We start from the raw sequence: 10,796 nt of genomic DNA on the forward strand, positions 1-10,796 counted from the left end.
AAAAAAGTATGAAGTGCAGACACAGACACGTACAGTTCATTTAAGCCTGCTGAAACAGCCTGACCATCAGACTTCAGTTGGTGTCGGCTGATCTAGTGCAATCTTTCAAAGTCTGGCAACTGAACTTATTACTCCTCACCACTTCAAGGACAAGAATGGTTCTTGTTCATCAAAACCAAGGAAAAGAATTGACAGAAACAGAACTATAGGTAGTGACTGTAACGAGTGAAGTAGTTGGAAATCCTGTTAAATTATAAAGCAGTACTAAAACCATAACTCATATACATGAATGAGCCCCTTAGCTCTCTGCTGCCCTGCATTCAGACAACACAACACTGAGCCCATCACTGCATTAACAACACAAAGCCCTTTATCTACACATACTGAGGACTGTTCACAAGCAGTATTATTGAACAAAAATGACAACTTGAGTTCAAACCTGTATTAAATGGGATAGTTGGCACAACAGCTGCTGGGATATACATCTCGTAGTAACCACTACTCAACACTGTAACTGTAAAAAAAAAAAGCATGTAAGAGGCAACAGGCAGCCAGCTGCAAAAGGGCACAGGAATCTTACTTGATGAGTTCAAACAGCCAGACCAGGAAAAGCACAGTGGGAAAAACTTCAGTAGCAGAACCATGCTCACCTGAAAGAGCTATGAGGAACTTAACAACATTAATCTGTGATTCGTACAGCCTGTTCCCCAAAATAAACGTTTTGCACAATTTTAGAATGAGATTGCTTTCACAAAGATGAGATCAATTGACTCTAGTTTCAATCACTTACTGTATTTTAAGTACAAAGGAAACATACTTCATGTATCAGATCAAGTCTAGAATCAGATTGCCATTTACCCGAGGTTTGAGTCAACATGTTAAATTGGCTTTTATTTTCGAATAAAGTTTTATCCACCTATTTACAAAAATGTTTTAGTGTTCACTGGCAGTTAAAACCACTTTGCATAGTGAAATAATACTTGAAAGATTCTATTTGGCAGAATTCTGCATGAAAGACACAAAAATGGTTGGGAGGAGATTTCATGCAGGAAAGGGTTGTTGATTATTTCAGAGGATAAGAAAACAAAACAAGAGAACAAAACCCAAGCAGCCCTTAATTACAGTACACTGCTGTGCAAGATTTGCATGGTGCAAGCACCAGCTGAAGATGTATCTTAGAAACTCTCTATAGCTGACAAAATGATTCTCCTCTAGACTTGTAGTAAAGAGCAGAAGAACACATAGCAGACAGAAATGAACGAAGGAAAATGCCAGTTTATAGAGATCCTCCTTTGCTTTCTATAGTGCTGCTGGAGTAGCATCTTCCGTCACACGAGCGAAGTGAGTCTCCTTTGGAACTGTGCCTTTCAGAACGGCACCTGAACAAGCGCATTACCTTGTGCTCCAGAAGGCAAGGGCTGCTCTGTAAAACAAGCTGGCTAAAAAAAACGTTCTGCTTGGCTCCTGAAGTTTCCTGAGAAAATGCCATCAGTTATTAAAATTGACTCTACTTTGCTTCATAGGCTTCTGAATGTCTGCGGATCAGGCTGAACTTGCCTGTAGGGTCAGGAACATACCACTTCTCCCAGACTTCAGCATATGAAGCTGTTCTTCCCCATGGTTTGAAGTGTCCGTTCCAATGGAGCAGCTTGGCAGCTTTCACAAACTGCGGAGAGTACCTCTTTCCAGCACTAGACCCTTTTATTGAAAAAGAACCATTAGCGCCTGAAATAAATGCAGCAGAAACACCAACATGCAATATTCTAATTTCAAAACAAAGGTTTTTAACAAAGGAAATCTTGTCATTTATGAAAAAAAAGGAAGTGATTTGGGAGGCAGAAATCAGGGCAAAGTGAAAAACATACTAAGGTGCAACTGAATGCCACTGTGGTCCGTCACAGTATTTATTTTTATGTACTGCCTTAACTCCCAAGTTCTTTAAACCCTTCCTTAATACCCAGATGTATTCAGCAGCCTATGTGTTGTTCATTGGAAACAAAACCTAATAAAGCTCTTCCAGCACTGGGGTTTCACCAGTAGCACAACAGGTATGAATGTCTGTTCCTCCCAACAGTCGTGGAAGAAACACCTGGAATCACTTCAGATACAACATATATGTGGAAAAAGGGAAGGAACATGCGAAGTCATTTGAGAGTAAGCCGGTTCAAGAAGTAGCCGCCTAGCAGATCAAAAAAGAACTTGAAAGATCAAGCCCACAAGCACCGAGATGGTATTGCAAAGCAGTGTTTCTTAAAGAACAAGGTATAAAATAGAGGAAGAAAAGATCCATTTGCTGCATCATCAAATAGGTGTCCAGCTACAGATCTGGAAAAGCACTGGGGAAGCAGTGTCACAAATGTTCCATACGTACCGAGATGGCGGACATTCCACATGGGATCAATACTGGAATGTTGCTTGTAAAATACAATTAGCAGCGGAGGTGTTGTGATGCTGCCAGCCAGTGTCCTACTGTAAAGCTCCTCTCTGAAAGAAAAGATGAAAAGAAGTTGGAAAGGATGTTTGTGTGGCCCTAGAGCTGTTGATTTTCACTTGCAGCTGCATGATAGGAATCCACAGACACATACAACACATACATAGTCCATTTAACAGTTAGATGCCATCACCATAACCCACTCCCTGACCCACTGTCACCACCAGCTTGGGGGTACTTACGCTACATTAAGTGCCATCCACTTCTCCAATTGCTTAGTGATGTTCTGTAACTTCCATTCTGTCAAATTGGCAACAAAAACTCCTGGATTGAAAGAGCAGGTGCTGGCTTTCATGGCAAGCTTTCGGATGGTTTCTTTTTTGTAATCTAGAAACCCAATGTAGTTATACTGTGGGGGAAAAAAAAAAAAGAGAGTAGAAATTAGCTTAAAATACAGTCGAACTGCTATTTAAAGAAAAATCCCGCACAACTTCCAACAGACAAGCATAGCCTGGAGTTGTTAAAGCAAATACCCCTTCCCTTAACATGAGACAAAGAAAGCCTAAGAGGTCTAACATTTAAAAAATATTATTACATAACTACATATTTAAGGAATTCTGCATGATCTTAACAATACCGTATTATTAATACAGTACCACTCTCAGAAAACGTCCTTCTTAAACTCTCATAAATGAAAAATTCTCCTTCAGATATTCTAAGACCTCCTGCTGTTCCACACCGGGAATTGCTCTTATTGTAAAGCACAGTAAAAATTCAGTGCTTTTACTGTGCCTAAAACTGCAGGCGTCATTTGTAACACAAATGTCAGACTAAATTGATTTGGGCAGGGACAGTCACACCGTTCTGCTCACTGCACATGGCAGTCAGCCTGCAAGTACATTAAAACCGAGTGCCCTTTTCCAAAGCCTGGCATGTATAGTATTGAAACCACTGAATCAGAATTAAACTAACCTGATTGCCCGCTCCACGGACGGCAACTTTGTTAGTGGTTGAGTCACAATCATCTGAAAACGCAGCTGCATGTCCAGGTTTCAATGGAGTGTTGTAAAGCTCAAGAATATCATCTGAAAAATAGAAGTGAGCACAGAAAAATTAAAAGCAATCCTGGTAAAGCGCTGAGTGACTTTTTGTTCAGTCCATTGCCACAGCGGATAAAACCGCACAGTTTAATCCAACTCACTCATATTTACAAAGTGTTTGGTGACTGACCTCAGCATAAGGCCAGTGGCAAAAGCCTAAGAAAAGGTCCCCTACCTTGCACTATTATATCATCATCCACGTAGATGACCTTCTCTGCATGAGGTACCAAATAGGGCAAGTAGAATCTTGCAAAGGTTAACTGCGAAAACAAGAAAGCAAGATAAATGAAGAATTAAATGCAAATTTGTCCAAATAAATGTGAAATTGATTGTTACTCCCGGCACTTTTCAAAGGGACTAATGTCCAAGACAACTTCTACCAAGGAAACAGAATAGGCAGCAAGATCCTGGGAGTTATTTAAAATAAACAGGTTCCGTCAATTTCTGGTTTCCTATGAATTGGTGCATTGATAAACTAACTTTAAAACTGGTCTATATTAGAATTTCTTATTTCTCCGTGTATACCTGCAGTATCTCGGAGGTGCTGGCATGCTTGACATGCAAGCTGCTATGTGTCACTGTAGCTAGCAGCAAAAAATGTTACTAGGCATGCATATGTAGATATTCAATCCATCTCTCACTATCTGGAAATTTATTCTTACTGAAAATTTAGGAATTTGATTATCAAATATTCTTCTACAGTAACAGATTTGATTTTGATCTCTAGTTGTGTTCAAAAGCCAATCTAAACATATTGCTAATAACTAATAATTGCAAAAAGTAATCAACATCATCCTCACTGGTTTTAGGGTGTCTGCCTTTTGAGGATCCACTTGTACTTTTCCTTCTAAGACACGAGGGTCAAAATCCAAAATTCGGTATCTCAGATTTTTCAGAGCAGTGTTACTTAGCCACAGCCTGCAAACAGGAGAAAGGCACAGATTTTGTCAAGTGAGACAAAATCAAACATAGAGTGGAGATGCGAGTGACACAGATCTTGATCTGGCCATTCACTTCCCTATCCAACAAACATACATATAGAATGTAATCTATAGCTGATGTCAGTGGTGTCCTGTACGACTGCAGGGCCATGTCCACCGTCAGGGTACTGGACAGCCGTGATACGTGAAAGTATGAGGTTGCTTCTTATTTTATTAGAAATACATGGTCCTGTTATCACAGATCCTCCACAAAAAATATCGTTGTGAACGGATGTGGGTAAAACTATCAAAGAACAATCAAAAAATGGAGAAACTTCATTCCCAGCATCTGAATTGCTTAGATGAAATGTAGGAAGTAATTTGTACAACCCCTCCACCAACAAACACCAACCCCACCAGTTGCATATAACCCCACTGGAAAAGATAGCTCTTCTCCATCCCTGCAATATTTCCAGAGGGAACAACTGCAGCACTCCCCACAGCAGCCTTGCCAAAAAGCTGCAATAAGCAGCAGCATGTAGGATTGCAAACAATTTAGAGGAACGCCGTTCCAGGGAAAGTCAGTTCTCCCTCTCCTCAGAGATACGGAAGTTTTACAACATTGTGGGAAGCTAATGAAAAGATCATTACCTCAAGTGATCCACAGTATCATTCAAAGTAACAATATAGAAAACCACGTTGGATTTGGTGTGACTGTAAATACTGTTCATGGCTGCAATTGCACCCCCGAGCCGCTCATCTGATGCTGCAATGACCACAGAAATCTCCTTATCATTCCTTTCATCTTCTAGCCTCTGGGGAACTGCAGGGATAAAATCTATAGGCTGAAGTCCTACTGGGTTTGAATCTGTGAAGTACAAATGGTATCACATAATAAACAGACATTATTACCATGCCAAAATTCCCAACACCTGCCACTATTTCTACTACGGAAGCACTTGGATGTCTCACTTGGGGTGTGGATTACAGTGTGCCAGTATCAAACACTTAAAATATGGCACTTGCTCTTGAGAATCTGAGATGTTAATAAGAAAACATTTGACAAATAAACTACATACTATGCATCACAACAAGGTATAAAATGAGGCTTAAACTACAGTAGGCCACACTTCCCTTTGGTCGCCTCTGCCATGTCTATAATCTCACTGACTTCCTCCTCTCACCCCAACAGCTTTTAGCCTTTTTCCACATCACCCTTCCCTCTTTTTCTTCTACTTTATTTTCCTCTTAGATAGAAATCAATGAAGAAAACAGAAATTGTAAATTAAAGTCACTGTTGTGATTTATTTTCCCACTGAAGATCGAGGCATTAAGTACAGCCCACGTTTAGTCCATCACAGATCACACTACATTATCTAAGCTGAAAGCACAGGAAGGTTTCTGTCTGGCCAGAGCACGTGCTTTCCCACCAACAAAAACCAACAAAAACCCACCAACACACCTGACAGTTCCTGTTTTAAGAAGTCACTGAGGCCCAGGAAGTTATGATGAAGAACCAGCAAAAATATGACAACTGCCACTATAAGGATGGAAATGTTCACTGAAAATTTAAAGGAAAAGTTTATCAATACAACCAGAGAAAGACTGGGAAACTGGGAAAAGTGCAAAAGAGATTTTTAAAAAATTAGACATACATATGCACATACCTTTCCTTAATGACATTTTTATCTTATTTTACTTTATTTTATTAGCATAAGTTTCCTGCAAACCTGCAAGAGAAAAAATACGGCAGTCACTTTCTACTTCCAGTGCATGTCTACACAAGGCACAACACACTATTGTGTCCAGACGGGTTCTGAATGCAGTCAATGTTTCCCTCTCTTCAAGAACAAAAACAAAAGTATGTTACATTTCAGTATCAGAGTGGTGTATCTCAGTAAGTACGTAGCTACAATTACGTATCTAAAGAAGTACTCGGAGATGAAAAGGGAGACACAGAGATACTGCCACTTAACTACGCTTGCATAAAACAAGCAAACAAACATAACACTCGACTCTTTCTGCCAGTCAAAAGTCATCTGGAAATAATTTGGAAGATTATGTATGTTTGGTTTTTTTTTACTATTGATCCAATTTATTTGACTATCCGAACTGGAAGTATCCCAGTAGTAAGGCAAATGATTATACATTTCTTTCCAGTCTTAAGTAGCTGCAAGATTTTGGCAGGACACAGTGTTTATCAGATTTTAACAAGTAGCATTATACGCTTTCAAAACCATGGAATTGTCTACGTAAAATATAACAGAATATCAGCTGAAGCATCAGTGTCATCATACAAAAAAAAAAATCACGAAACTGTAAAAGAAGGTATTATCATCATGCTATAGAAAGAGAGAAAAACACACTCAAAGCAATGATGCGATTTGGGTATGCAATTCAAACACATGTATTTCTTATTTAACGGTACGCGTCATTGTGAAACCAGAACCAGTGCGAAGTGGCTCTTGGGTGACACACAGAAAGCACTCGCAGCACAACACCACCCATGGCTCAAGAACCACTTCTACATTCAAACACTTGCAAAACAGACAAATTAAAACACCGCAAACTGCGTTATGACCATTATGTGTGTCAGACTTCACCAGCTTCTCTCCGCTGTTGCGTTTCCCGCGCGGGGAAGACACATTTGTCAAGCACAGGCAACAAACGCTGTGTGCCGTGTCCACAGCAGCGCTGACACCGGGCAAGACACGCAGCCGTGGGTTATGGAAGGTGCGAGAGTCCCCGGGCCCTGCGGCAGCGAAGGTGAGAGTGCACACAGACACACGGACACACACACAGAGACACACGGACACACACAGACACACACACAGAGACACACGGACACACAGAGACACACGGACACACAGAGACACACGGACACACAGAGACACACGGACACACAGAGACACACACACACATACAGCCCCTGCCCTCAGGGACACCGCAGCAGCCCGCGCTGAAAGCATTTACACATCGACTTTTCCAGAAATGGCTGTCAATGCGAACACAAAGCCGCGCTAAACCACTCCAACACCTGCTCATCGCTGCCCTGCCGCGGTCTCGGTCACGCCGGGGACGCGGCTCACAAGCCCTGCGCTGGGCACACACCGCTCCCCCCGCCTCACCGCATCGCCCGGCAGCACAAACCCGCCTCCTCGGCGGGGTCCCGCGCGGCTCCCCCTCCGCTGCCCGCGGGAGGCACAGCCCCGGCGGGACACTCGCTCCGAGGCCGGCAGGGCCGAGCCCGACTCTACCGAGACCGCCCTCACATTCCTCTCACCGTCCGCCCGCGCCGCCGCCAACTGCCACCTCGGCAATGCGCCGCCGCCGCTCAACAGCGGCCTACGGACCGCAGGTGCCCGCCGCGATGCCTGATGGCCGTGAGGCGCGAAGGCCGGGCCGCGCCCTCTCTGCTGCACTAGCGGGGCTGCGGCTGCTGCCGGCACTTCACGAGGAGAGCTCAAGTCTCGGTCGGGAAGGGCAGCATGCAGGCTGCCAACTCAGTGCCGATCCCGGAGAGGCGACACCGCAGGCGCCTCGCACCTGCCGGATGAAGGCCCCTCAGTCTGGGGTCCTGAGGCTCGAGGCCGCCGTTGCCGGGGAGACAGCGTCCCGCACCGGCCGTTGCCGATGGCGGCGCAAGGCAACGACAGCGCCGAGGCGGAGGCGGTGGAGGCCGAGGCGGAGGCGGTAGAGGCCGAGGCGGTAGAGGCCGAGGCGGTAGAGGCCGAGGCCCAGGCCCGGGGCAGCGGGGAGCCGCTGACTGTAGCAGTAAACCGGCACCACTGGCCGTGGGGCGACGGGGCGGAGCAAGACTGGCGTGTTTCCGGCCAGCTCAGCAGGCTCCTGCCGCATTTGCTGGAAGCGCAGTCACTCCTCGGGCAGCCGCTGTACCTGCCCCGCGGGGCCTTCGCCAGCGCCGCGCCGAGCGACGCCAACAGCCGGCAGTCGCCGCCGGGCTCCGACGGGGACGACACAGACAGCTGCGAGGACTGCGAGGAGCCGCGCTCCGCCGCCATGCTGCACGTCTTCCGCTCCATCCCCACGCAGATGGTAGGGCGGCCGCGGGGGCCCGGCCGCGCGGTGCCGGCAGCTCGCGTGGGGAAACCCTGCGCGTCTGCGGCTCCGTGTAATTGCCGTGGCTTGCTCTGAAAATTCGAGCTTTAAGGTGCTGCACAATGCAGGTCACACACGGCAGTGCAGGGAAACCCCCCTGTACTTCTGTGTCTGTGCCGTGTACAACCAGAAAACAGCGTTCCCAGCTCTCTTTTGTGGTGTCACGGCTTTTACATAGCAATACGAAGCTAACTACAATGGCATTTTGAACTTACATCGCTTATCCTGAACAGACAGTGCTTGCTTTCATTTTTAGATGATGTGGTCGAGACTGTAGGGAAGGCATTAAGTTATTTTAATTCAGTTAATTCTTCATTCTTTTACACTTGAAATTCAGACACTATAATAAAAATAATTCCTGTCTGTTTTGAAAGTTGAACAAAAGAGCTGAGAACCTGTGGTCTAGGCTCTCACCTGAAAGAGTTTAACTAGTCTGTGTTTTGGGTAACTGATAAAAAATATCTCTTTCCACAGGATTACAAGGGCCAAAAATTAGCAGAACAGATTTTTCAAGGAATCATTCTTGTCTCTGCGGTACGTATACTAGAACTATAGGTGATAACGTACAGACTTCATTATTCTGATCTTACACACAAGGTTTTTTTCTGATTGTTTGGCTTAACTGGGTCACTAAAAGCTTTAGACAAAATCAGATTGGCTGTCATGAATCAAGACTTTTCTTCTTTAAATCTTTTACTTTCATTATTGGCCTACTATTTTGGAAACAAAGTTAGAAAGGTGTATGAACTGTATTTTCCTCCTTCTCCCCCGGCCTTGCAACTTAATCATGGCATAGGAAATGGTTTTGGTTTTGTTTTTTTCCCCAGATAATTGGTTTCATCTATGGATACATCACCGAACAATTTGGGTGGACTGTCTACATAGTTATGGCTGGGTTTCTTTTATCATGTTTGGTAAGAATTTTTTTCCCCAAACCAGAAAATATATGCACTATTTAACCTGAAATAATTGTTAAATTGGTATTTAAGTCAGATAGTTAATACATACTTTTATCTTTAGAAGTGCTTTACAAGCCAGTAAGTGCCTTTTCTCAAATACCAGTAAGATCTTGGGGAACACTGCGATTTAATACTGCTACATAACATTTAATTGAAATGAAAAACTAATTCGGTGTCACTTTCACGTCAAGCTGACAGCATTGATAACAGAAAGGACTGAAAGGCTTTCTCCTACTCTCTGGAGTAGGAGCTTGTCACAAACATTTTTCAGCTGGCTGGTGCCAACCAAGGAAAGAGGGTAGAACACCACTGGCGAGTTACAAGAGGAATTCCTTATTCACGGACACAAGGTGTCCCATTCCAGCTGGGGCACACAGAATGCAGTTTCATGCATGATTCTTATCAGTTACTTATCTGTGATGCCAGATAACGGGAGGGTTTCACCGAGGTGTTGGAGGGTGCTGGCGTAACCTCTGTAGTCCAGGGATATCCTTTTCTCTTCAACATTTGTGCTTTCATCCCCCTCCTTGCAAGGAGCTGGGGGCCTTTAGCTAAGCATGACTGTGAGGTATACAATGTAACCTTTACATATATGGATATGTATCTTGATACTATGAAACTATGAACTTTAAAACTAACTGGTACAATAGTTATGGAGTAAGATTTTCCTAACAAGCTGTACAGAACACTTATCCAGCGTCTTGATTTACATGTTCTGACTTCTCTCCTTTTCTCTAAGCTAACCCTCCCCCCGTGGCCTATGTACCGCCGCAACCCTCTCCAGTGGCTCCCTGTCCAAGAGTCGGGAGCAGAAGACAAGAAGTCAGCAGACAGAAAGCCAAAGAGACATGCTAAAAGCTAAAAACAATGTGGTTCTTCCTGCTGTTACTTCATTGAATTTTGTTAAATGCATTTCCACTGGGAGATACTTTTTGGTTTAGTGTGTGGTTCTTTTTTTTCTTATTATGTTGTATACTACCACGAGTATACCGAGATCTGCAGAGAGCACAAAGGCGCTCTCAGGTTTGGCTGGAGTTTCAGTGAAGTCACTGGGAAGGCAGGGGTGGGCAGGTTAACTTAAGGCTACTGGGGGTCACATCTCACTCAAGTATATTAGTAAAAAGGAACACAGCAAATTAAATGAAGACTAGTTAAGCTGTTGCCATAGCTTAAAAGATAATATACAGCTAGACTTCTACTAAAATATTTTTCACTGTGTGTAAAACAAGCTATCAGTAGTGTCCGGTTGTGACAAGCACTGTGAAAC

At 44.0% G+C, this 10,796-nt stretch overlaps 2 protein-coding genes across 6 annotated transcripts; one reads left to right on the forward strand and one right to left on the reverse strand.

The window, feature by feature from the left end:
* Window positions 1-771: 771 nt before the first annotated feature.
* On the reverse strand, window positions 772-8,173 carry GLT8D1 (glycosyltransferase 8 domain containing 1). Of its 5 annotated transcripts, none has more exons than XM_065075136.1 (10): window positions 7,998-8,173; window positions 6,119-6,181; window positions 5,914-6,012; window positions 5,103-5,319; window positions 4,332-4,449; window positions 3,707-3,791; window positions 3,404-3,516; window positions 2,674-2,840; window positions 2,372-2,484; window positions 772-1,698 (listed from the first exon to the last, which is right to left on the reverse strand). In XM_065075136.1, the coding sequence occupies exons 2-10, from the start codon at window positions 6,132-6,134 to the stop codon at window positions 1,508-1,510; spliced, it is 1,119 nt and encodes a 372-aa protein (XP_064931208.1). In that variant the 5' UTR covers window positions 6,135-6,181; window positions 7,998-8,173; the 3' UTR covers window positions 772-1,507. The 5 variants fall into 5 exon arrangements, with proteins under 5 accessions (XP_064931208.1, XP_064931207.1, XP_064931212.1 ...); XM_065075135.1 differs by having other exon boundaries at window positions 7,735-7,998; XM_065075140.1 differs by lacking the exon at window positions 7,998-8,173 and adding an exon at window positions 7,724-7,976.
* SPCS1 (signal peptidase complex subunit 1) lies at window positions 8,085-10,457 on the forward strand. Its single transcript, XM_005508849.4, has 4 exons — window positions 8,085-8,507; window positions 9,045-9,104; window positions 9,398-9,484; window positions 10,269-10,457. Exons 1-4 carry the CDS (start codon window positions 8,085-8,087, stop codon window positions 10,389-10,391), a joined length of 693 nt encoding a protein of 230 aa, XP_005508906.2. The 3' UTR covers window positions 10,392-10,457.
* The last annotated feature ends 339 nt before the right edge of the window (window positions 10,458-10,796 follow it).

The sequence above is a fragment of the Columba livia genome, chromosome 10 (genome assembly GCF_036013475.1).
Source record: "Columba livia isolate bColLiv1 breed racing homer chromosome 10, bColLiv1.pat.W.v2, whole genome shotgun sequence".
In the NCBI taxonomy this organism is placed as follows: Eukaryota; Metazoa; Chordata; class Aves; order Columbiformes; family Columbidae; genus Columba; species Columba livia.